The sequence below is a fragment of the Emys orbicularis genome, chromosome 2, assembly GCF_028017835.1.
Source record: "Emys orbicularis isolate rEmyOrb1 chromosome 2, rEmyOrb1.hap1, whole genome shotgun sequence".
In the NCBI taxonomy this organism is placed as follows: domain Eukaryota; kingdom Metazoa; phylum Chordata; order Testudines; family Emydidae; genus Emys; species Emys orbicularis.
In genome coordinates this window covers 140,268,922-140,295,610 of record NC_088684.1, presented here as the reverse complement: position 1 = coordinate 140,295,610, position 26,689 = coordinate 140,268,922, and the positions used below count along the sequence as shown (strand labels likewise).

Here is a 26,689-nt window from a genome sequence, read left to right as displayed (position 1 = left end):
CTAATTGTGACTGAGTTGAAAAAAGTAGTTTAGAAACAACGTTCAACTCAGAGTGAATTTTTTAGCAGAGCTTGTGGAGGCCTTATGCTCCCCTCAGTGGCATTTCTCTGTCTGTATGTGGGTAGCACAATCACTTTTGAATGCTGTACCTGATCAATTTCAAAATTTCAGTGTGTTATAAGAATCAGTGGCCAAAATGTGATAGAGGGGAATAGATGACATGGGGGAAGTGGGAAAGCTACTGGTGTGGGGAGGGAGAATGGGAGACGCTGGTATGGGAGAAGTGGGGGGAGGGGGGGCACAGACCCCATGGCAGAGAGGAGATTGGGGGAGGTTGCAGGGAGTCCCTGCAATAGAGGGGGAGGGAAGAGTGGCACATAGGGAGCTGGGGGGGCGGGGGAGGAGGAGGAGAGAAGGGAAGGATGCCTGGAGCCCCTTGTGAGTGCAATGAGCTCAGCCTACACAAGCTACAAAGTATGCGACCCCTAATTCAGGGATTCTCAAACTGGGGTCACAAGGTGGTTACATTGGGGTCGTGAGCTGTCAGCTCTGTGGGGCTGATGTCCCTGAGCCCCCTTTAAATTATATTCCCCCCTGTTTTTAATTTATAAGCGTGTCACACTCAGAGGCTTGCTGTGTGAAAGGGGTCACCAATACAAAAAGTTTGAAAACCACTGCCCTGGTTTTAAACTACTGGAAAATGTAGCTTTGTATGGGAAATCACTATATTAACAAAAAGAGTATTAATTGATCCTGCAGCCATAAACACAACTTCCTGTGTCTTAGAAGAAAGGAGAATGGCTGGAGAGAGGAGAAAAATGCAGGGGCACTAATCAAACAACTTTACAGTCAGTGTCTTTTGTATTCAATGCTTTAAAAAAAAAAAAAGTCAGTTTGCATTTGAAATAACTCCTCACCGTTAAGATAATCACCATCTCCATGGAAAAGGGAAGCTAATAGAGAACTCCTAATGGTTTTTTTCCCCCAAACTCATCCAGGCTTAAACACAGAGATAAAGCCACTGTGGAAATAGCATTGCTAAAGTCGAGCCGTTCGCTTTGTTTTAGATCCTTTCCAGTTTTACTTTTATTGTAAGCTGAATTTGAGTTTATTCTAGCAATTGGAATGAGGCGAATTCAGTCAGAAGCTCTTTGGAGCATTCATTGCTTAATTATGTAGCAGAATTCTTGTGCCTTTTTACGGTGGGTAGTAAAACCATTTACTATGGATTCTGCCGATTTACCCAACTTAATACGCTTTGCAGGCTGGCAAGCTGCTTTCTCAGCCCCCGTGGGGCATGAGAGACTTCAGTTACTTGCATCTGAAGAAGTGAGGTTCTTACCCACGAAAGCTTATGCTCCCAATACTTCTGTTAGTCTTAAAGGTGCCACAGGACCCTCTGTTGCTTTTTTCAGTTTGGGAGTGGACTTTGCTCTTATCAGAAGGGAGGTGTTTTAGTCATTGTTTATATGCTGCGACAAGAAAGGGTGCTTGCAGTTAATTGTATTTGCATAGGAGAGCCAAGGAAAGGATGCTGCATTTGTTTAGGGGTAGTTGATATGTCCTATATTCATACTGACCCTGATTCAGGAAAGTGCTTAAGCGCTTGTGTAACTTTGAGCATGTGAGTAGTTGACTGAGCATACTGCAGCCTCTGCCTGTTAAGTAGTTTAGTTAAACCTTGCTCTATGCAGGGCCGGCTCTAGGTTTTTTGCCGCCCCAAGCAAAAAAATTTTTGGCTGCCCTCCGTTCCAGCCCTGGACTCCTTGCTGCACCCCCCTGCCGCCCCAGCCCTGGGCTCTCACCCCCCCACCTGCACCCTCCTTCCGCCGCCGCCCTGGGTCACTGGTAACTCGCTCCCAGGGCAGGTCATTCAGCAGGAATTTTAGATGTGCACAGAACACAGACGGGATTGGTTCCCATATGGTTACAGAACTGCAGTAAAGTGGAACAATTTTCAGCTTGTGTGATGGGAGGATATCTGGATGCATATTATAAGACAGTCCTCCATCAATGAGGAAAAGTTGAGGTGCCTTTATTATTCTTTTGTTCCACTCTTTCTTTCTATGGGGAATTTGCCAATGCAATATCACTGTCTTCCTTTTAAACAAACAAACAAACAAACCAAAAGGCAATGGCTGTTGAAAATAGCAATTCCAGTCCTAATAACCACTGGGAAGCATTTCTTGCTCAATTTTATCCTACTTTTTCTACAGCAAGTTACAGTGGATCAGTATATTTGATTTGGGAGAATTGAAGTAACAGCTGCCCAAACTGAGCTTGAGCACTCCTGAATTTTGAGGTGTTCAAATCTGGAAGGCAGGTGCTGGGGCGGGGGAGCTGTGGCTCCGCAGGGGAGCACGCAGCATGTATGCAGCAGCGTGTCTGGCGCTGCGCGAAGCCAGACACGCTGGTCTGAGTGGCACGGTAAGGGGGCTGGGGGGTTGGAGAAGGGGTAGAGGGTTCCGGGGGGGGGCAGTCAAGGGACAGGGAGCAGGGGGGGTTGGATGGGGCGGAGGTTCGGGGGGGCTGTCAGGGGCAGGGAGAAGGGGGGGTTAGATGGGTCGGGTTCGGGGGGGCAGTCAGGGGACAGGTAGGGGGTGGGGTCCTAGGGGGGAAGTTGGGGGCGTCTCATGAGGGGGCAGTTGGGGACAAGGAGAAGGGAGGCTTAGATAGGGGGTGGTGTCCCAGGAGGGGACAATCGGGGACAAGGACCAGTGGGGCTTAGATAGGGGTGGGGTCCTGGGGGGCAGTTGGGGCAGGGGTCCCAGGAGGGGGTGATCAGGGGACAGGGAGCAGGGGGGTTGGATGGGTTGCGGTTTCTGTGGGGGGCAGTCGGAGGGAGTGGATGGTGGCAGGGTGGGGCTACCCTCCCTCCCCGTGGAGTGTCCTATTTTTTGAATGTTAAAATATGGTATCCCTACTCACAGTGCAGCTCTCCATTCAAAGCAGGCTGCAGTATGAGGTCTCAGCTTCCTCACTCCCTCCCCCTCTTTCCTGTTGGTAGTGGCCAAGGGAATGCTGGGAAATGTAGTTCTTTCCCTGCTCCAGGACTGGCTCTATAGGCAGGGAGCTAACCAAGGAACTACAGCTCCCAGGGCCCCCTGTTGGTTCTCAGCTCCCAGGCTGGATCCCCCAGCTGCCGCCCCTGCAAATGGGCTGCCCCAAGCACGTGCTTGCTTTGCTGGTGCCTAGAGCCGCCCCTGGCTCTATGTAAATGTCTTGTAGCAGAATAGGCTTGCTGTTAGACTTAAACTCTAAATTAGCATCTTGCTTTTTGCAAGTTTGTTGTGAATTGATATTCTTCTTCAAGTGATTGCTCATATCGATTCCAATTAGATGTGTACGCGCCGTGAGCACAGTCGTTGGAATGTTTTCCCCCTAGCAGCACCCGTTGGATTGGCTGTGGAGCCCCCTGGAGTGGCGTCTTCATGACGCTCAATATATGGCCCTGCCGACCCGGTGCTCCTCAGTTCCTTCTTGCCGCCAGTGACGGTCGTTGGAACTGCGGTGACTTGCTTAGCAAGCTCTCCTCGTTTTCCCTATCTTTCAGTTTAGTTTAGTTCACAGTAATTCCTAGCCTCGTTAAGTTTAGTTTTAGTGTTTTCGGTTGTTACAGCAGATAGCTGTTGGGAGTGGGAGGTTTTCCTCTTCACCCCGACCGTGTTCCCCGTTGGGACTCGGGGTATGCCTAAATCCCAAGGGTTCAAACCCTGCAAGTCCTGCAACAAGCCCATGCCAATGGGCGACCCCCACGACGCTTGCTTAAAGTGTCTAGGGGAAGCACACCAAGCGGACAAGTGCAGGATTTGTAAAGGGTTTTGCCCCGGAACAAAAACAGAGCAAGACTTTTGCCTCAAGCAGCTCCTTACACCGCAACCTACATTGGCATGGCAAGACCCGGCACCGAGCTCATTGGTGTGCAGCGTCCCAGTGGAAGAGGTAGAAGCAGCACCGCAGAAGGATTCTGGGAGAGACCCATGGCACCGCTGTTCCCCAGCGCCGAAACCGGCGGGATCAATCCGGCACCGGTCCCATTCCCTGGCGCAGAAACGGCACCGGAAGCAGGGGAGGAGTAGATCTCCGACTCAGAGACCCACCCGTTTGGAGCGGGCCAATGGGAGGAGCAGTCAGGGCTGAAGACTTTGGAGCCGGCACCGTTGAGTCAGGTCATTGAGGAGGTGAAATTGCCATTCACCCCAGACACCTTTTGAGGCCACGAGGGACCTCATCGCCATGACGGCACCGCGGTCCCTGGTCCTTCGAGCCAAACCTCCAGTACTGAAATGTGTGGCACCGTCTTGGGGCAAACCGGTGATGCTTCGTCCCTCAGCACCGCTGGTGGAGTTGCTGCGCCGCTCAGAGATGTGGCGCCGCTCCCCAGCGATGCCGATCCTCGTTCCCGGCACCATTCTCCAACCTTGTGGCACCGCTCCCCAGTCCAGCTCCGCTTGGCACCGCCCTGGCCATCATGGTCTCGGTCCCCGTCTTCGGACTTGGAAGGCCTGAGGTGGGGGTAGAGCACAGTTTCCCAGTATCACCACCAGTGCCACTCGTTATGGGGACAAATGGTTATGAAAACCAATATCCCAATAAAAGAAAAAAGGTTCTCTCGATCCCAAAGGACCAAGCCCCAGATCCAGGTCAATATATAAATCAGATCTTACCCACAAATCACGCTGTTGCCAGTCCTTTAGAATCTAAAATCTAAAGGTTTATTTATAGAAGGAAAAAGCTATAGATAAGAGTTAGAATTGGTTAAATGGAATCAATTACATACAGTAATGGCAAAGTTCTTGGTTCAGGCTTGTAGCAGTGATGAAATAAACTGCAGGTTCAAAATCAAGTCTCTGGAGTACATCCCCAGCTGGGATGGGTCATCAGTCCTTTGTTCAGAGCTTCAGTTTGTAGCAAAGTTCCTCCAGAGGTATGAAGCAGGATTGAAGACAAGATGGAGTCGAGGCATCAGCCTTTTATAGTCTTTTTCCAGGTATAAGAACACCTCTTTGTTCTTACTGTGGAAAATTACAGCAAAATGGAGTCTGGAGTCACATGGGCAAGTTCCTGCATACTTTGCTGAGTTACAAGGCGTATCTGCCTTCTCTCCATGGGTCAGTTGTATAGCTGATGGTCCTTAATGGGCCATCAAGCAGGCTAGGCAGAGCTAACACCAACTTGTCTGGGATGTCTCCCAGAAGCATAGCATAAGTTTGAAATACAGACAGTCTAGAGCCAATATTCACAACTTCAACTACAAAATTGATACACACATATAGACAGCATAATCATAACCAGCAAACCATAACCTTGTCTTAGACACCTCATTTGACCCCCTTTTTACAAGATTTGGTGCCACTACAGGACTTTGGTTGCAGCCATGTTCTATATGGTCCCAGATTATATCAATAATGTCACACCCTGACAGAGAGGTGGGACAGGAGGCCTCTGGAGACCAAGAGGCTCAGGAGATCCTTCCCCATCTTTCTTGAATCGTCTGTCCCACTTCTACTGTGCTTGCTCACAAATAACTTCGGACCGCTGGGTTCTCCGTATGGTAGAAGTGGAATATTCTCTCCAATTCTGCTCCTACTCTCCCTCCCACCCCCCTTCCCTGTCCCTCTTCGGGGACCCTTCTCATGAGCAGCTCCTTATCCAGGAGGTGCGGGTGCTCCTCGCCATGGGAGCACTGGAGGAGGTTCCTCAGGGGCAAGGGATTCTATTCCCGATACTTCCTAATCCCCAAGGCCAAGGAGGGTCTCAGACCCATTCTAGATCTGCGAGGACTCAACAAGTTCATAATAAAGCTGAAGTTCCGCATGGTCTCCCTGGACACAATTATCCCTTCTCTGGATCCGGGAGACTGGTACATTGCCCTCGATATGAAAGACGCGTGTTTCCATATAGCTATTTGGCCTGCACACAGACGATTCCTACGGTTCATGGTCGACCACAAACATGATCAATTTATGGTCCTTCCATTCGGCCTCTCAACAGCCCCCTGAGTGTTCACCAAGTGCATGTCGGTTGTGGCCGCTTTCCTCCATCGGAGACAGGTGCAGGTATACCCCTCCTTCCACGACTGGCTGCTCAGGGGCCGCACCAGCAGGCAGGTGGAGTCTCAAGTCTGATTGGTCAGATCCGCATTCGAGAGACTGGGTCGTCTCCTCAGCTTGAACAAGTCAACCTTGTCACCGACCCAAAGAATAGATTCATCGGGGCGGTGTTGGACTCGGTTCAGGCAAGAGCACTTTTGCCAGAGTCCCGATTCCAAGCCGTGACGGACATCATTCAAGGCCTCAGGCAATATCTGACCACTACAGCAAGGGGATGCCTGAGTCTCCTCGGGCACATGGCAGCCTGCACTTACGTGACCCGGCACGCCAGGCTGAGGCTCAGACCACTCCAAGCGTGGCTCACTTTGGTCTATCACCCAGGACACGACAGCCTGAATTCAGTGGTCACGGTGCCGGGGCAGGTGCTCGAGTCTCTTCAATGGTGGCTCGACCCTTGGACAGTGTGCGAAGGAGTCCCCTTCAGCAGCCCTCAGCCTTCCTCGTCACTGGTAACGGAAGCGTCAGCTCTGGGAGGGGACGCGCATTTGGGAGATCTCCAAACTCAAGGCCTGTGGTCGCAGGATGAGCTCTCTCTCCATATCAATATCAAGGAGCTGAGGGCAGTGCGACTAGCATGCCAGACCTTTCAGGCCTGACTACAAGGCCAGTGCGTGGCAGTTCTGATGGACAACACCACTGCCGTGTTTTACATCAACAAGCAGGGTGGAGCCCGCTCCTCTCCCCTGTCGGGAAGCCCTCCAGCTGTGGGAGTTCTGCATAGCCCATTCCCTTCACCTGGAAGCGTCCTATCTACCAGGAGTTCAGAACACGCTGGTGGACCACCTCAGCAAGTCCTTCCACACGCACGAGTGGTCCATCCGTCCGGATGTCAGATACCTTGTCTTCCAAAGGTGGGAGTTTCCCCAGGTCGACCTGTTTGCCACTCGGAGCAACAGGAAGTTCCCAATGTTCTGCTCCTTCCAGAGAGACAGCCCAGGATCAATCACGGATGCATTCCTGCTACCCTGGGGAGGCCGTCTGCTCTACGCCTTTCCCCCGTTCCCTCTCGTGCACAAGGTCCTACTCAAGATCTGCAGGGACGGGGCAGAGATAATTCTGGTGGCACCATCATGGCCTCGACAACATTGGTACACCACACTCCTGGAACTGTCAATGGATGCCCCGGTCACGTTGCCACTCCTCCCCGACCTGATCACTCAGGACCACGGTCGTCTTCATCACCCCGACCTGCAGTTCCTCCACCTCACGGCTTGGAAACTTCATGGCTGAACCCCATGGAGCTTCTGTGCTCAGAACAGGTAGGGGGGGTCCTCCTCGGCAGCAGGAAGCCCTCCACTAGAGCCACATATCTGGCAAAGTGGAAAAGATTTACTTGTTGGTGTGACTAGCGTCGTACACCCCCTTTTCAGGCACCCCTACCTCTCATCTTTAGAGTACCTTCTGCACCTGAAACAGCAAGGCCTGGCAGCGTCCTCCATAAAAGTACACCTCGCTGCTATCTCGGCTTTCCACCTGGGAGCGTCTGGACGCTCTGTCTTCACCAACCCTACGGTTGGTCGGTTCCTCAAGGGTCTGGAACAGCTACATCCCCAGATCAGACAGCCTGTCCCCGCGTGGGACCTTAACCTGGTCCTCTCCAGGCTAATGGGGGCCCCCATTGGAACTGCTGGCGACTTGCTTCCTTCTCTATCTGTCATGGAAGGTAGCCTGTTTTTTAGCCTAAGCCTCATGCCAGTAGCCATGAGCAGAGGCTACAGTCCCTGGATGTTCGGCGAGCACTAGCCTTCTACATGGAGTGCACTAAGCCGTTCAGGAAGTCGAACCAGTTGTTCATAGCAGTGACAGACCGGATGAAAGGACTCCCAGTCTCATCTCAAAGAATATCTTCCTGGATCACCTTATGCATCTGCACGTGCTACAAGTTGGCCAAAACAGCAGCCCCGGCTCGTACGGCACACTCCACGAGGGCTCAGTCCTCATCAGCTGCATTCCTGGCCCAGGTCCCGATACAAGAAATCCGCAGGGCAGCAACTTGGTCCTCGGTACATACTTTCACCTCTCATTACACCATCATCCAGCTTTCCAGAGACGATGCAGCTTTCGACCGAGCGGCGCTCCAATCAGCGATTCCATAACTCCAACCCCACCGCCTAGGTAAGGCTTGGGCGTCACCTAACTGGAATCGATATGAGCAATCACTCAAAGAAGAAAAAACGGTTACTCACCACCTCGTAATGCAAAACAGTATTAGATAATGTACAAATAATTTATCAAAGCAGAATATCCAAACGCTTAACCTGAGCACACGTGCATACTTGCCTAAATCCGGGCTTCAGTGTTTTACTTGAAAATCCAAACATCATTAATTTAAAAAAATAAAAAAACCTCCACAGCTCGGAACATATCTCTGAACACTTCACATAACATTTTCTTATCAAATATAGTTAAAAAGCTCAGCTCCTGAATTCTTTTGCACTGATCTCTTCCAAGACATAGTAATTTTATGATTTAAAAAAAAAATAATCTAAATTTATCCACCAAGAAGTTTTGTGTCAAATGGAGGCAAGTTGACACAGCAGAAGTCCAGGCTTCTGTGACTATTTAATATTCATAGAATGTGCTGATATCTAATCATTTGAAAGGAACAAATGTTAAGCTTTGAATGCTCACAACATGTGCATGTTACAGATGAAGTTAAATTTACACAAGGTTTGAAAAGCTGCTTCTGCATGGAGTAAATTACTGGAATCAAGTTGAAACACTAAACTGACTTCATTATTGAAGAATGTGTTTATGAGGTATATTAATTAAAGGATTTGTAAAAGGGGAAGGGGAGTAGTGTGTAGGTAGAGGTGAGGAGTAGCAGCTTGTTTCAGGCATTACATATTTTGCCCTGGGTGCCCGTGTACTCAGTTTGTCTAGTGAAGCTCAAAGGTACGATGTGAATCATTTGCTCACAGCGAACACCATTTCTCTTTGCCCAGGATATGGTTTAGATTTTTGCCACAAGTAGCCGATATAGGGACTCATAGAATCCTCACAATCCAAGCAAAGTCATGGCCATTCACTTGTGGTCTATATGCTGTCAGTACTTACAATTTTTAAAAAGCAGAGGTTTCTAAATTCTCTGTGTGGGCCAATTCTTGTAAAAGAATCTCATGGACCACCTCCCCTGCCAATCATAAAACAAGTCTTGATCCCTCTTCCTGCCTGTGAACGTATGATGTTAACACATGCGTGTTCCTATTTCCTCTGTTTTCTAGCTACTCATCACCTCCTCTGTTCATCTTACTCCCTGAAGTCCCTCACTGAGGAAGGTCCTCCCTCCAGTTGTTCTGGCATTTCGCATTTCTAGTCCCACTTTCTTGTGCTAGTTGTTACCCCGAGCTGAGCTTGCTGGTTTTGCTCCTTTTCCTGTGCTGCTGGTTCTGCGGGCATCAGGGCTCTCTGTTGTGGCTGTACAAGCAGCAGAAAGGCAGGAGTGTAGCCAGTGCCCCCATGAGTGCTCGATGTGCCATAGTTGGATCTGTTTTTAAAGAGAACTATGTGACCATCTCTCAAAAACAGTATGTAGAGAACAGTTCAAAGTGTTATTCTTAAATAGTTAAACAATGTCAATAACTATCTTAACATGTGCAAGCTATAGCTTACTGAATGCATACAAAGATACAAGTCTGTACAGATGGACGTCATTTTTAAAACCTTTTTGGGAATTTATATAAACAATATTAAACATGTTTTCTCTTAATATCCTTTCAGCTTCCAGATTTATTGCTCTTGCTCACCTGGAACGTATCAGTTTTTACCTGCTTTATAACTCAATGATCAAACTATATATGCTTTTAATCCCAGCTATGCAATTAAGGTGTGGCATTTACTCAAACTATGTGAAGAATGACTTCCCTTTCACAAAGAAACTTAACACTTCATATACTGTACTTCTGCACATTCAGCATCCATGCAGCCCCTGACACTTGTACTGTTTTATTATATACCTGTTACGCACTGCCTTTCCCCCCATTGAATAAAGATCTTGTTGTACCAATACCTGGTATCTGCATACCTGTGTTCAGTAACATTTGTTACTGATAATAGCTGCTATTGCATTTAATGCCTTTCTGTACCTCTAGATGGTGGTTGGATTTTTTATGATTTCTTTTTATTCCTTTAAATAAAAAATTGTTTACTTCAAAATTTCTAATAAACAGTGAAAAAAAGATTAGTAAGTTGGGGAGGGTTAACCTCATGAAAACCACACGTAGAAAGGTACATAGAAACAGTGTTATGATGTCGCAAACTATAAATGTCTATATTTTCTCTTTCCATTTCCTTCAGGTTACCTTTGTTTCAAGCCAGTGCTTTTGCATTCTTGGCACCTGCCAGAGCTATCCTCTCCTTGGAGAAGTGGAAGTGTAATAACACAGGTAAATGCAAGTCATGTATGCTTGTGGAATTTTAACCATATGATAAATCACCCAGATAACTCAAAATGGGATATGTAATTTGCAACTGACATATCAAAAGGTATGTCATTGACCTCTCTTTGGGGACGAGTGGAGAGATTAGGAGAAATGTATGTTTTTCTGCTTTTGAAAAAATGATTTTGTAAAAATGCTGTTGTGGAGTTCTGATTTTCTTTTAGTGATTTCCATGTCAAATGCGCCCTTTTTGTAAATGAAATATTTAAAAAAAAAAAAAAGAGAGAGAAGCTAATTATATCAGGAAAAAATCTATGGCTTGTAGAGCTAAGGACAATAAGGTGGATTTTTTGGTTCAGTAAGTGGGGTATAGCAGTGGTACAGGCCTATTACTAGATGGATATAGCAAAATTGTTGATAATGCAGAAAAGGCAGACATGTTCAATAAATATTTCTGTTGTGCATTTGGAATGAAGCAGGATGATGTACTCTTGTCACATGAGCATTTTGAAATACTTTCCAGTCTATTATTAATTAAGAAGGATTTGAAACAACAGCTACTAGGGATAAAGCTTTTTAAATCAGCAGGATAACTTGCATCCATGAGTTATAAAAGATCTGGCTGAGGAGAAAACAGGGAAAATTCAGAAAAGTGCTAATGTTATGTCAGTATTCAAAAATTAAAATAGTAGTACTATATCTATATCAAAACCTATGTGAAGTGGAATAAGAACTGTCTAGCTGAGAGATGTTAAAACATAGTTGTCATTGGGGAATCACCATTGAATGGGGTTATTTCTAGTGGGGTTCCATGGGGATTAGTATTAGGTCCAATCTATTCAGCATTTTTGGTCAACAGTCTGGAAGTTAATATAAAATTGCTGCTGATAAAATTTTCAGATGACCCAAAGAGCAGCTGAATAGTAAATAATGAGGATAGGGGCAGTCATCTGGATTGATTGGTAATCTGGGCCCATACAACAAAATGCATTTGATTGTATTAAAACACAAAGCTGTAACTCTAAGAATAAGGTATGAAGGCCATGCTTACAGAATGGGGGATTGTATCCTGGCAACTAAAAAGGAGTTAGAGGTTATAGCAGACCAGCAACTCAGCATGAATTCCTAGTGCGATGCTGTGACGCACAGGGCTAATGCAATCCTGGGATGTATCAAAGGGATTAATGAGTAGGAGTAGGGAGATGATTGTTACCACTGTACATAGTGTTGGTGAGACCATTGTTGAAATACCGTGTAGTTCTGCATACAGTCCTGATATCCGCATTTTAAAAAGTATGTTGAAAATTTGAGGTTGAAGAAAAGAGCCACAAAACATTATTTGAAGGCTGGAGAAAATACCTTGGAGTGAGAGACTTACGGAGCTCAATCTGTTTTGTTTATCACAAATAAATAAAAAAATTGAGTGATCTGATTAAAGTGTATAAGTACCTCCATAGGAAGAAAATATCAGGTACTAAAGGGCTCTAGTGAAGATAGACAGAACAAGAACCAAGGGTTGGAAGCTTACACTGGACGAATTAAAATTAGAAATTAGGAACACACTTTTAACAGTGCAGGTGATTAAACATTGAAAAAAAATTTCAAGGGAAGTGGTGGATTCTTCATCTTTTGATGTCTGCAAATCAAGACCGGATGCCTTTCTGGAAAATATGCTTTAGTAAAATACAAGTTATTGGGCTCAATACAGGAATAATTGGACAAAATTCTATGGCCTGTGATATACAGGAGATCAGACTAGAAGAGCTAATGGTCCCTTTTAGCCATAAACTCTATGAAATAGATGTTTAACTGTTATCCCTGCATAATGAGCCTGGCTTTTGAGAGCCAGGTTTTTGTTGTTTCTACCTCAATGTCACCAATTAAATAAGCAAACAAAACTGTAGGCCAAATTAGGCCTTCAGTGTCTCTTGTGCCAACCCCAGTGTCTTGAGAAGTTTTCCATAGATGCATAGTCACCTTTTAGATGAAACCTGACCATCTGGTCTCTCTTTAAATTAAAAAACTGAAGTGGGAACTATGTCATTGCTCTCAGTTCAGTTTTTTACAGTAGATTCTAAGAGCTTACGTGTGCAGAATGAGGCAGCTTGACTTGGGGAAGGGAAAAGCAGGTTAAAGGATAGAAGAGACAGTTTCCAGCTACCTCTCATAGGCCCCAGATCCCTTTAATTAATTGTGACCCTCTTACTTTCACTTCTTGCTTTTTGATCTAAACCTGAAATGAGCTGTTGCAAATATCTGAGAAGGTAGATATCCAAGTCTATAGTTCAGAAAATCAGGCCCTGGATGTTATGAAATTACACACACATTTTCAGTGTCCATGGCAGTAAGCCATGCTAAGGTGTGCATTAGTAGGCTAGGTGGTGGTTGAAGATGATCTGCTTTCAAGTTGATGCATCACAGTGCACTGAAGTGTGTGTTAACAGCCTAGAAGTACACACCCTGTTGTGGCTTATTCCTGTATTAGAGATCAAATGAGATGCTGGTTTCAGTTTATTGTTGCTCTTGACCATTTCTAACCTTCTAAAGGGGTCAGACCGAGCTGTTATTACACTCTAATGAACTAGCTAAATTAGTAAATAACAAATGTTTGACTGTTTGAGACATTGTATAAAATCAAGTAATTCTACTGATGAAAACATTCCCATTCAGTTCTTACTGGGGTAAAAAGAATCCAGAATTGACCCTTATATTTGGCAAATTAGGATTTTCCACTCTGGTGTAATGGGTGGAATTGGAGGCTAGCCCTTAGGAAATGCTGCTTTAGTAGTCTGAGGATGTGTCTACACTGCAAAGAAAAACCCATGGCTGGCCTGTGCCACTCAAGGGCTGCAGGGCTGTTTGATTGCCCTGTAGACTTCTGGGATCAGGCCGGACCCTGGTCTCTGGGACCCTCCCACCGTGCAGGGTCCTGGAGCCGGTCTCTGACCCTCCCACTGTACAGGGTCCCAGAGCCCGAGCCCAGAAGTGTACACGGCAATGAAACAGTCACGTAGCCTGAGCCCTGCGAGCCTGAGTTAGCTGGCACAGGCCAGCCACTGGTGTCTGGTTGCCGTGTAGACAGACTCTGAGAGCTGATTGCTGGGACTGGAATGTTTCTGATTCTCAAACATCGATCAGTCTAAAAAATAAACTACTGCTGAAGTATTAGGTGAATCTTTCCCTTCCTAAATAATAAAAACACTCTGAAGGGGACACAGAAATTAAAACATGTTTGTTTTTTATTCCTCCAAGATGTAACAGTTACTAATGGAACAACAGAGCTGCTGCACACTGAACATATCTGGTACCCCAGGATACGAGAGGTAACATAAGTAGCCTTTCTCCGTTGATCATCCCATTTCAGTTAAGGTTTCTCATCCATACCTCTACACGTTCTTGTATTTTAAGTTTGTAATTTCTTTCTCCACTACCATTCAGTGTGAATATATCCCATTATCTGCTTCGTGCAAATTTTAACCGTTCCAACTTCTTTATGCATGACTGAAAATGGAATGCAATGAGTCATTTACCACGTTCAAAAAGACACACGGTACAATACACAAGGGAGACTAACATTCTGCTGCTTAGACTGTACCGTTTGTGTACACCAATAGCAGTTAAACACTTTATCAAGCCGCTTGCCTGCCCTCGCTCAGCAATTCAATAAGCTGTTCCCCAAGGATAATTATCTGCAGTTCGCATATCACTTGACATCAAGGTTTCTAAAGCTGGATACAGTTCTGATGGAGATGTTGATGCTCCCCAGAGACTTGCTGAGTCTGCCCAGTTCCTTCCCCACCTCCAGCATTTCAGTATGAACTTGCTCGTGTCCTGCAGAGCCCAGGATGGGGGTTGTGCCCAGACATCACACTACAGAAGGATAGGTGGTAGCATAGTCCAATTGAGGCATGTGTCATGGAACTTATCTCCCATCCCGTCGCTTTGGGCTGCCAATTTTTCCTCGATTTAAAACAACCCCTCTCTCTTCCCCATGTTCAAACCATAGCTACATCCTGCCAAGAGCCCTGCAGCCAAGAAGGCTGGCAGTCTCCTGAGACCACAACGCTGCTCTATGCCAGCTTCTAAGGAGCACTTGTGACCAATGCAGCATACGCTCTGCCCCTAGGAGCTAAGAGCATCTCACCTCCGTGGCGCCACCAGCCCTTGCCGGTTCGATCTGAGAGCTTAAAGGTTAGCCTGGAACCCAGGTCTCCTGTATGACAGTGTGATGTGCTATCCACACAACTGCCAAACTGGCCCATTGGTCTGTTGGGTAATAGTTTTGTGGAGAAAAACATAAGTGTTATACGTAAGCAATAAGTCACTTAAACTCATAATTAGCTGTTGTATGACGAAAAACAGTTTGCTTAGGCCTGCTTTGTCACTGAATTCTTTAATTGCAGTTTATAACCCAGAGCCGAAAAAGCATATTTAGTGTATCCATTTCAAACTTAATTGACCTGTATTTTTTCCCATTCTTTGTGTGTTCAGATCCAAGGGGCTATTATCATGTCCTCCTTAATAGAAGTGGTGATTGGCTTCCTTGGCCTTCCTGGAGCTCTCCTGAGATACATTGGACCTCTGACAATTACACCAACTGTGGCTCTGATTGGCCTGTCGGGTTTCCAGGCTGCAGGGGAGAGAGCAGGCAAACACTGGGGTATTGCTATGTTGTAAGTACCCTTGGATATGGTTAACTGAGCTGCATTATGAAGTAAGGATGCATACCGTTGTCACTCCACAGTGGTTCTCCTGCCCACGTCAGGGAGTGGTTTGCACAAAGACAAAGGATAGGACGTAACCTTTAGTAGTAATTAATGTTTTGGTAGTTTATTATATAGGTTTCCTGCGTTCCCATTGAACAACGGTTAGTGAGGAAATATGCACAGCTTTAGCAACTCTCAAGTTTCCCACTGTGGGTGGAATTCTTGCCTCCTCCCCCATTCCATTTGTTGTTAGGGAACAGCAATTAAATAGTTAAGTATCGGCCAATCAATAAATCCTGTCTGACTCCTGCAATGCAGACATTTGTACAAGACTGGAAAGTGTCTCCTCAGTCAGCTAAATTCAACATATTTAAAAAAAAAAAAAAAGAGAGAGCAGCTGACCTGCAAAAAAAAAAAAAAAAAAATCTCACATGACAATACCATGACTGTTATGACATGCTACAAAGAGTTGCGTTGCTAACTTGGGAGGCAGAAAAGTACCTGTGAATGAACTGTCCTTCACTAAACAGGCAGTTAATCCTGTTTTACAGGGTTTTTAATTTCCCAAACAGTTTTCTGACCTCATGTGTTACTCAAATCAGAGTCCAAGGCTGAAATAATTTACTCTTAGGATGCATCATAGTGTGTTGAGCACCGAGTGAAGATTGGGAAACATGAGTTCCTAGATTGTGCTTCAGTTGTGCATCTAGGACGCTGGTCTGTTTGGTGAATAAGGCCTGTCACTGTTCAGGACAGGTCCACATGAATTCCCCCTGCATTGTCCAGTAAGGGCACCCACTCTGGGCTCCAGGCTCTTCAGCTGTTACCTCTTGAATGAGACCTGTGTCTCTCTCCCTCCAGACTGGGGATTTTCTAGTCTGCATAGTTCCCTGCTTACACTGTGAGTTCCCCAGCAAGCCAAACTGCCTAAACAGGCCTGCATCTGCACTTTGTTTTCTCCTCAGAGGCTATAAACAGCTGTAATTGCCCAGTTATAAGTTACCCCACAGTTCTTTGTAAGCAAGAACCTTTGTTCTTAAGATGAAAGCATTACAGAGAAAACCTTTTAAAAACAATAAAACTCTTCATGCATGCTAATAAGTTTACCAGAAATACCCTCCCCCTCCTCCTCTCCCAAATCCAGCTAGGGCTCTGGCAAGTTGATCAATCCTTCAGGCCTCACAAAGGGCTTTTTCTGTGGTTACAAGTTCATCACTGCTTTAGCTGAGAACAAGCACAGCCATGAATAAGTCAATCTCTCCTGTATACAGCTTGGATCTTTGAACTTCAGATTCTGAGAATAGACAATCAGCAGACCATGATTCTTTCCTTGGGGTTTAACTTTAAAAAGTTGGGTCTGGAGGTGGGAATTTGCATTCGCATTTCCTAGGAAACTCACTTGTTTGTTCCAGAAGTTTCTTCTTCTTTGGCACATTATTTAAAATAGTTCTTTGAAGCTCATCACACTTCCCAGGGCTTTCATTGGCCAGGTCTTCCTTAGGGTTACCATATTTCAGCAAGCAAAAAAGAGGACGGGAGGAGCCCCGCCCTAGCCCCGCCCCCGTCCTGCCTAGCCCCGCCCCCGCCCCTGCCCCTTCCACTCCCTCCCACTTCCCGCCCCCCTTAGAACCCCCAACCCTCCCCCCGCTCCTTGTCCCCTGACTGCCCCCTCCTGGGACCCCTGCTCTTAACTGCCCTCCAGAACCCCACCCCCTACCTAAGCCTCCCTGTTCTTTGTCCCCTAACTGCCCCCTCCTGAGACCCTACCCTCTACCTGTACCCTGACTGCCCAAAACCTTATCCACACCCCCACCCCCAGAAAGCCCCCCCCGAACTCCCGACCCCCCCCCTCCCTGTCTCTTGACTGCCCCCTCCAGAACCTCCCTGCCCCTTCTCCGACCCCCTGGCCCCCTTACCCTGCCGCTCAGACCAGCGTGCCGGGGAGGAGGAGCAGGGGGTGGAGCTCCAGACTGCCGGTGCAAACGGCCGGCTGGTGATCTGCGAGGGAAGGAGGGAGTGCTCTTAGCTGCAGGGGAGAGGAGGGGGAAGCGGAGGAGGGGCCCTCTCTGGCTGTCGGCGCCCCATGTAAGTGGCACCATCCGGCTGGCTGCCCTGTCAGCCGCATGCGCTCTGCATGGGGGGGAAGTCCGGACATTTACAGATTCCCCCCGGACGCTATTTTTAACTCTAAAAGCCGGACATGTCCGGGGGAATCCAGACGAATGGTAACCCTAGTCTTCCTTCCCCACTCCTCCCTCCCCCAGGGAAGTTGCTAGGGTGACCAGACAGCAAATGTTAAAAATCGGGACGGGATGGGGGGTAATAGGAGCCTATATAAGAAAAAGACCCCAAAATTGGGACTGTCCCTATAAAATCGGGACATCTGGTCACCCTAGAAGTTGCATCCAATCCCACAATAATACATAAACTTTGTGTTCAATACAATGAACTCAAAGATGCTTAAACTTAATTCAATAATGTTTTTCAAGAATATTGCAGGAAAATTGCCTTGTCATAGGGCCTTAGGGCAAAATATTCTAATTTAGTTATAATACTTCTGTGTTTACTTAATGTCTTCCATCCAAGGATCGCAAAATACTATACAGAGACTGCCAGTAAGCCTCAATATTCCCCCCTGAAGCAGGCCTAATATTATACCCATTTAGTAGATCATCAGGTTGAGATGCAGAGGTTTACTTGTGTACGGTCCCAATGAGGCAGTGGCAGAGTTGGAATTACATTTCGAGTTCTGACTCCCACTTCTGTGCTTTAACCACTGAATTAGGAAGCTTGTAACATCTGCCATGTTTGGGTAATCCAGTTTGTTAGTTTTTATCATTACTTTTATTTAATACTATCTGCAACCAGTTGAACTCTGGTTTAGGGTGAGCCTGTTACACTTACAAAAGTAGTCCATCTTTCAGTAATGTCTTTTTTTGAAGAGTGCAAGATGTACCTCAGATGCAAGGAAAGGTACCTTTTATCATTCATACTTTTGCAAGTATGAATGACACTACTCCCTGCACAGAACACTCTGTACCTGGAGTTTGAGAGAACAAAGCCTGTTTTTCTTCTGGACTAAAGATGATTTGGAACAGGAAAAGATGGAAAGAAAAAAGCTTAAAATCTTTGAATTGGGGATGTAACCTACTCCTAGAATTTCAAAAAGGGCTTATATTTAGGACAGCTTAACTCAAGTTTTTATGTAGTTTACATTCTGATTTGACTCATTAGAGCTAGACTGGCTCTCAAGATGAGGACTAGTTCAAGGTCAACATCGAATACAGTAAGAGACTATAGAAGCGTATGAGGTGACTACTTTGGGTAGGACCTGGAATAGGCCTTCATTCAGGTCATTTGTTAGTAATTTTTAGGCATTAAGACTGTTCTCCGCTATTGTGAGCTTGAGTAAAATATGAAATACTGTGCTTTGTTGATCCTCTTCACAGTATGAGCAGCAGTAACTTAAAATCTTACAGCAGTGCTAAATTAATATTTTTTAATCCTTCTAAGCTAGATGTTTGCACTTGTGACCCAGAGGCAAGTCCAAAACTCGAATCAGATGCTTTGGCCCAAGAGAAATGGTTGCTTAATACTAGGGCTTATAGGCATTATTGTAGTACAAGTAATAAACAGTATTATTATTAACACTAAAGTTTGAATAGAACTTTGAATATTGGCCTGCCTGGCCTTCAGGTGGGGAGGGGGAGAGATCATGATTTTTGTTTTTTGTTTGCCATCGTAAGTATCCTATTCAACAGAACAGTGTGGGTGGTTTTAGCAGTTCATGTTGCCCTACAACTCTGCATTACACAAGCTGCACCTTCCCCTGCTTTGTGCTATCTCTAAATGGATATGCATTTCTTTCACTTTTGAACACTTTCTCCTTCTTTCTGTTATTGGATTCCCAGAAGACGCGACTTGTTTTCAGAGAAAAAATGTGTTTCCTGTAAAAACTTAGCAGTGGGATGGGAATTAGAGTATGGCTTCACCAGGACTTACTTTCCATAAATCGATTGTGCAGCTTTTATGTTTTAACCTAAAGGATAAGTGAATTATACCTCTGTGCCAGAGAGCCAGCACAGGTTCTGTATATCACTTAAACCCTATTTTGAGAATGTGAGTGGTGTGTAAGCCTTGAGCTGTCCTTCTACATAGTGGTGAAATTTCACCCTGTGCTAATGTGTAACTCATTAATCTTTGACGGTTGCACTCTCACGTTGGAGGGTGAATACACCACAAAATTGGAGCCTTTAAGAACTGATGCCAGAACTGACTTTTGGTAACTTAATTGACTAATGTTTGTAAAGTGCTTTGGCGATGACAGGCTTTATGTAAGTACCAAGTATTAAGATCTCTCCATGTACTTGCCTCCAGCCTGTCTCTGACCTCCCCTTCTGCGTAATTAGCAGTGAGACTTCATAGAGTCCTAAACCTCTGTGCTTTCACACAGTCCTGGCTATGGATAGTAGCAGCACCCTAAAGACAGGAGTTATAGAGAACAATATATCTCTCAATCGCAGTAGCTTTCCCATCTCTGAAAATGCATCTCTCAGTGGCCTAGATCTCTTAATCTCGCTCCCTCTGTTCTGACCTATTTACCTCTAGCTGTATTATGACACTCTAAAGCATGTATACAGATTTTATAGTATTAGCGTTCTCATTACAATGGCTTCATACTTAAAGTATTCATTTTCTCTCTGTAAAGATGTTTCATCTTGGTTAAGCATCAAAATATGCTGCTATACCTTGGAAGTAGAATGTCCACAAGAGATGACAATATTATATTCGTAATGGGAAGGATTTTGAATGTACTGATGCGAACGATTTATGGCCCTTTTTTCTCTCCCTCAGGACTATTTTCCTAGTGTTACTGTTTTCTCAATATGCAAGGAATGTCAAATTCCCCTTACCAATTTACAAATCCAAAAAAGGATGGACAGCCTACCGGTTGCAGCTTTTCAAAATGTTTCCTGTAAGTAATTCCATTTGTCTTTCATTTAGGAATAAAATTGCTTTTGGTTTTTCCATACCACAGGTTATGGTGTAATAAAGTCTGAAGGGACTCTTTGTTTTTCTCTGAAGTGGTGAAGACTGTTTTGATTTTTCTTTAACCAGCTCAGCAGATCACAAAAAATAATAATGGGGATAACAGCACAGATGCACTTTTAAGAAACGCCACAAAATTTCTCATTTGGTACAGGAAATGGTGACAAACCTCTAGTATTATTAGTCCCCATTCTTGCAGCTGGCTCCATGTGGGCTCTCCCCTGTGCCTGTGCAGAACCAGTTACAGGGTCCAGGGTGGGAAAAGGGGGAGTGAAGGAGTGTGTAGGGGGAAGGAGGGGTTCACATCTCAAATTTAGCTTTCCAAAGTAGGGGGTGGTAAAGTTCACTATCTTCAGGCTTTCTGTAATATGCACTTGAGTTTATGTGAAAAGCTTCCTTTTATGTTTTTGTTAAAATAAAAACTAGTGCAGTAATTCCTGAAGTACTCATTTTGGAGGCATTCCCTGTTTTAAGAAGGGGAAAAAGTCGACTTTAAAGCTTTTCTAGATGCAGTTTAATTAAAGGATAATCTATCCAACAAGTCCATTATAGGATTTATTATTCTGGTTTTAAGAATGTCTGATATGTAGGTCATAGAGGTTTGCATGAACAATTCACTATTGATGGATATTTCCTTGTTGATAATTGGATAAAGTGTGTTCGCTTTAAATACCTCCTTTTTTTTTTTTTTTTTTTTTTTTCCCCCCCTCATCCCCAGATTATTCTGGCTATCCTGGTGTCATGGTTGCTTTGCTTCATCTTTACTGTGACAGACGTCTTTCCACCTGACAGCACAAAGTATGGGTTCTATGCTCGCACGGACGCTAGACAAGGAGTGCTGTTGGTAGCACCCTGGTTTAAGGTTCCTTATCCTTGTGAGTATGTTATAACATGTGTACGTGCTGGGAATTAGAAGTATGCTCACAAGCATCCTTTCAGTGTTCCCTGCTAACAATACTGACCATGTCATACCATTGACTTCTGATATGTTTAGACAATCAGAGGGATGGGATTTTAAACTGACCTATAGAAACCAGGAGTTTTAAACCTGGTTATGGCTTTCCCTTTACATACAAAAACAGCACAAGTCGCAGGGTCTCATTCAGAGAGGTGCTGAGCACTGTCAGCTCGCGTTTCCTGGAGTAGGAGTTGAGGACCCTCAGTACCTCACAGGATATAACCAGATAACTATTGCTGACTAACATCTGTTTTTACGTGTTCTCCCACAAAAGAGTAACCTTTGACCAATGGATACGGCAAAGCAACTACTGGGATTCCCGGGAAAGGATGGGTTTAATTTTCCTTAACACGCAATTGCTGATATGCAGTTTGTTGCGCAGCAAGCTGTTACTTTCATACACTCCACTGCTAATAGTACTGTAAGATATAGGTGATGTGGCGGGGGGTGCATATAGCTCCTGTTAAGCTGCTGAAGTCATTGAGAGCTATAGTGAGAACAAATGGATACACGTGTCTCGATTTTAAGCCACCTAAGAGCATCACTTAAATGCACAGGTTTGGGGTTTTTTGTGTTGTTTTCCAAACTGAGCACGTTTCTTCTCATCCACTTCTGATAATTATGATGAAAATTTTCAAATTTGGGAGCCTGAAATTGGGCACTACAATAGAAGTGGCCTGGCTTTCAGAAGGGCTAAACTCCCATTGTTTTCTGTGGGAGTCTGAACAAGTCTGAAAATTAGACCACTTCTGTTTATTGGCTTAAATAATAAAGATAAGCATCAAACTTCAGGCATCAAAATTTGAAATTTGGTGTCTGAACTCCCTTACTCTATGTGCTAGGTGAATTTCCTGAGCACTGCACAATGTCCAAATGGATGTATTACAGCCTGGTAATTTTAACCGATTAAGTGCTGCAATGTATCTTTCTACTTTTGAAATGTGATAGTGGGTTGGAGAAACAGGATACTTGGGGCATAAGTGAATTTTACAGTTAAACCATTAGACATTTATTCTTTTGCCGATGGATCTAAAGCTTAAAATTGGTATCGGGGGACTTATCGTCACATTTCTCATTAACACAAATTGCAACCAAATTTAATTGTGCCCCTTTGTGGTGAAAGGAGCAATACCAGAAATGCATAGAAATACTATCATACAGAAATGAGGCACCTGCGTTTTGGTTTTTCATGTGCTTTAGTTCATATTGAATGTTTTAAAGAAGTAGTTTCTGAAGTATGTTCTGTAAAATGTGATGTGAAGCAAATGAAGATTTTTGGTGGGAGATGTGAGGAATTGGGGGGCTGTGAGGAATTGGGTAGTGGTATTATTTTTCAAATCGAAGATGTATTAGACTTCCCTGGGTCACTCAGTAATGTATGCATAACTTAAACTGCTTAATTGGAAGTGTGCCTCTGTCTTTAAAAAAGATGAAACCATCAAGGCAGTGGTTATGAAAACAATGGCAAGATTTTTCTTCTGTCTTAAAATCAGGCTTATTTTAGTATTGTGAAGGTTTGGAGAGATGGGGTGTTGGCATTTGGATAATCACAGCTGGTAGTTTGTCTTTTTTTAGATTGTTAGCCCTTGAAGGCAGAGACCAAATGTGCAAACAAATCATAATTATGTGATTAGCCCACAGTGATCTGACTTTCAAGCTGCAGCTCAGATCATTGAGATTTCTCATGAATGTAAACCGTTTGTTTTTAAAAATGGCCAAGCCAGTTAAAATGGTTAGAGTCTCTAAAAACTGTAGTGGTTTACATTTAAGCAAGTGTTTTTGCCTCTCATATCTAGTTGGAGTAGATAGAGTTTTAATGAATGATCTTCATAGTCAATAGTCATGCAATCTGCAATGGAACCAGTGGTTTTACATCTTAATAACTAAATTATTGTCTTCAGTAGAACAAAAGAGATTTCAGTTTTCTTCTCTTCACAGTTCAGTGGGGGTTGCCAACGATTTCAGCGGCTGGAGTAATAGGAATGCTTAGCGCAGTTGTTGCAAGCATTATAGAATCAATCGGAGATTACTATGCCTGTGCAAGGTTGTCTTGTGCTCCTCCTCCACCTATTCATGCAATAAATAGGTAAGTCACTTGGAAAAGAAATAAGTATAGTATTTTCTGCTGTCATGACTGCTTTGTACTCTGGCTGAGACAGAGTTTTGTTATCAGATGTTTTGGTATCACATTTTATAAGGTGATCAAGTCTAGAACCCAATGATCTGATATCTAAAACATAACTATTTTGAATTGAGCTGCTTTAATGAAAATAATACTCAAAGCCCAATCCTGAACCTGTTGAACTCATTGGAAGTTAGACTTATGGCTTCAGTAGGAGCCGCATTCATGTATATCCTAATATTGTCATTATCATATCGCTGGAATCATTAAAATATTTGGGCTTTAAATTCATTATAAGGAATCAATGTCTGTATCTTGTTAAATGCAACTGAAATTAAATTTTAAGAGTAGAGAGTAATTCTAAACTTTGATTTTTCTACTTCACTGTATTTTCCTAAATTGTTTTATGAATGTAGATATCTGGGATGGGGCAACAAGACCCCACTGCGATTAGTTAGATGTACCTACGTGTTGAAATGTTCAGTGGATCAGAACTTGGGGACAGGGGACCATGATAAGCATCTACTTAGTGTGCAGCCATTTAATACATTTTGAAGTGAGAATATTTTAATCTAAATTTTAACTCTTTTCCCTTCATGAATTACAGAGGGATTTTCATTGAGGGTCTTTCCTGTGTTTTGGATGGAGTATTCGGTACTGGTAATGGATCCACGTCGTCTAGCCCTAACATCGGAGTCTTGGGTATCACTAAGGTACATGTTCTACTCTGCTCAGCCAGTAATCAGTTCCCTGAGTATTGCTTAATCTTGTAGTACTCTGGCTCTCACCATTTATATTGTTTCATGACATAATCCTCTACAGGGAAGTAATGCTTTCTTGTATCTTGTTGCGCAAACCATCTGCCACACAATATTTTGAACTTCCTTAATCTGTCTACACTGGGCATTTTCCTGTCAAGGTGTCCATTATGAATAAGAGACCTTAAAACCTTTTCTTCATTTTGTCAAAAGCAGTTAGAAAACCTATTTCCGGAATGTAACATAAGATCAATTCGATCTTCGTGCAAACAAAGTTGATTTTACAGTTTTCAAATTGGTTGGGCTCTAAAGTAAATAGAAATCAATGCTCTGGTATGTATCCTTGCTGTGAGGTAATTCATAACAATGACTGAACATTTTACACACAGTGTAATACAATGCAAACCTTAAGGCCTTGTCTACACTGCGGGGGAGGGGAAGGGAGGGTTGTTTAGCCACCTGTTTAGCAACACTGATGAAATCCCCTACTGTGCAGCACACCTATACTGGGGGTTTGCCCTGGTGCTGTTTCATTGATGTAGCTACATCAGAGGTTAAAAACCCCATTGTAGGTTTAAATTAAGTAGACACCTGGCATTTGTCCTCGGCTTCTTAGTAGTTTTTAAAGCACCTAAAATGCTTTGGATGCTATATTTCTATATGTGTATTTTGAAAATGCCCTGTGCTTTAGGCTTGTTCAGCAAAGTATGTCAGCATATGCCTAACTTTAAGTAGGTAAGTCGTCCTGTTAGTGGGCCCCCCGCTACAGAAAGGATGTGGACAAATTGGAGAGAGTCCAGCAGAGGGCGACAAAAATGATTAGGGGGCTGGGGCACATGACTTACGAGGAGAGGATGAGGGAACTGGGCTTATTTAGTCTGCAGAAGAGAAGAGTGAGGGGGGATTTGATAGCAGCCTTCAACTACCTGAATGGGGTTCCAAAGAGGATGGAGCTCGGCTGTTCTCAGTGGTGGCAGATGACAAAACAAGGAGCAATGGTCTCAAGTTGCAATGGAGGAGGTCTAGGTTGCATATTAGGAAAAACTATTTCGCTAGGAGGGTGGTGAAGCACTGTAATGGGTTACCTGGGGAGGTGATGGATTCTCCATCCTTGGAGGTTTTTAAAGGCTGGCTTGACAAAGCCCTGGCTGGGATGATTTAGTTGGTGTTGGACCAGCTTTGAGCAGGGGGTTGGACTAGATGACTTCCTGAGGTCTCTTCCAAACCTAATCTTCTATGATTCTATTATTAGAATTAATGGGGACTGTTCAGATGCTTAAGTAGGCACATGCTTTAGTAATTTCCTGATTTGGGACCTTAGAATACATACTGATTTGTTCAACCTCCATTATTAATATTGTTAAGGATATCCAATTACTAAGAGTAACCATTTGTTATAAATGTGCATATTTTTGTCAAATATTTGGCATAAGTGATTGTGGTGTTTGAACTCAGAAATAAGATCCAGCTTCTTCTAGCAAATGAAAATAGAAGATGTAAACAGCATCTACTGGCTCTGTGATGACAGATCACAATATATATTTCATTTACAACAATTGTATTAAATCGTTTTAGTTAAATTCAACATCTAATTTTCAAACTCTTTGGGCAGTACAGAGGGATGGCTTCATTTTCTTACATACACATAACCATTCTGGAGCATCTCTATCCATTTTTTTCTCCACTAAAACAAGTGTATTTGCTTTGGCTGAGAATAGAAATTCTAACAGCGCCATCTGCTGACTGTATCTCTCTTCTCCTTTTTATTATTGAAGGAAATTCCATAGGAAAAAATTAGTGTAAATATTTATAAAAAGATGTTTAATTATAAAAGGTTTATTTTGACCAAATCATCTCAATTTCTACTGCCTAATTCTCATGGGAGTTATCGTAAGGCAAAGGTCCAAAGTGGCATGTAAATTTGGTATGGGGTTAAAAACCTAATTGCAGGCAGGTCTACACTCCGGGGGTGCATAAGGGGAGGGAGCAAGCAAGAGCATGCCCCCCAATAATTGCCCCGGGGTGGGGGCACACAACGTGCCCCTCCGAAAGTGGTCAATTTTTTTATTCCTGCGCATGCCCATCTACACTAGCACAGGTGATTTGGCACTCTATGAACTAAAATTGCATAGGGTTCTTTGAGCCTATACTAGTGTAAAATGGTGGGTGTAAAATATACCCCTGTGCAGAGTGCAGCACAAAGCTCATGCACAGTTTAAGGTCCAATTTTGAGAGCTTAAGTGGCACTTGGATAGGGCATAGGCCTTATGTTAGACCCCTGCTCAGGTGAATTTTACTCTATGAGGAGAATCAAGTGGTGTATCTGACTACAGGGCAAAAGCTTCAGGCATCTTGCACTGCAAACATTCATGATGAAAAGGATATTAAATGTCAATAAGATACTAAGTGTCAAAGGGGTAGCCGTGTTAGTCTGGATCTGTAAAAAGTGACAGAGTCCTGTGGCACCTTATAGACTAACAGACGTATTGGAGCATAAGCTTTTGTGGGTGAATACCCACTTCGTCGGATGCATGTAGTGGAAATCTCCAGAGGCAGGTATAAATATGCAGGCAAGAATCAGTCTATTTATACATGCCTCTGGAG

At 44.2% G+C, this 26,689-nt stretch overlaps 1 protein-coding gene across 1 annotated transcript in view; it reads left to right on the top strand.

Annotated features, from left to right (window-relative positions):
* The window catches only part of SLC23A2 (solute carrier family 23 member 2), a 96,659-nt gene that overhangs the window by 65,023 nt on the left and 4,947 nt on the right, over positions 1 to 26,689 (top strand). Inside the window, exons 7-13 of the mRNA XM_065398715.1 lie at positions 10,410 to 10,498; positions 13,745 to 13,815; positions 14,984 to 15,165; positions 20,053 to 20,173; positions 20,966 to 21,122; positions 23,144 to 23,291; positions 23,935 to 24,040. Coding sequence (XP_065254787.1) covers positions 10,410 to 10,498; positions 13,745 to 13,815; positions 14,984 to 15,165; positions 20,053 to 20,173; positions 20,966 to 21,122; positions 23,144 to 23,291; positions 23,935 to 24,040 — 874 coding nt within the window. The remainder of the gene's footprint in view (positions 1 to 10,409; positions 10,499 to 13,744; positions 13,816 to 14,983; positions 15,166 to 20,052; positions 20,174 to 20,965; positions 21,123 to 23,143; positions 23,292 to 23,934; positions 24,041 to 26,689) is intronic.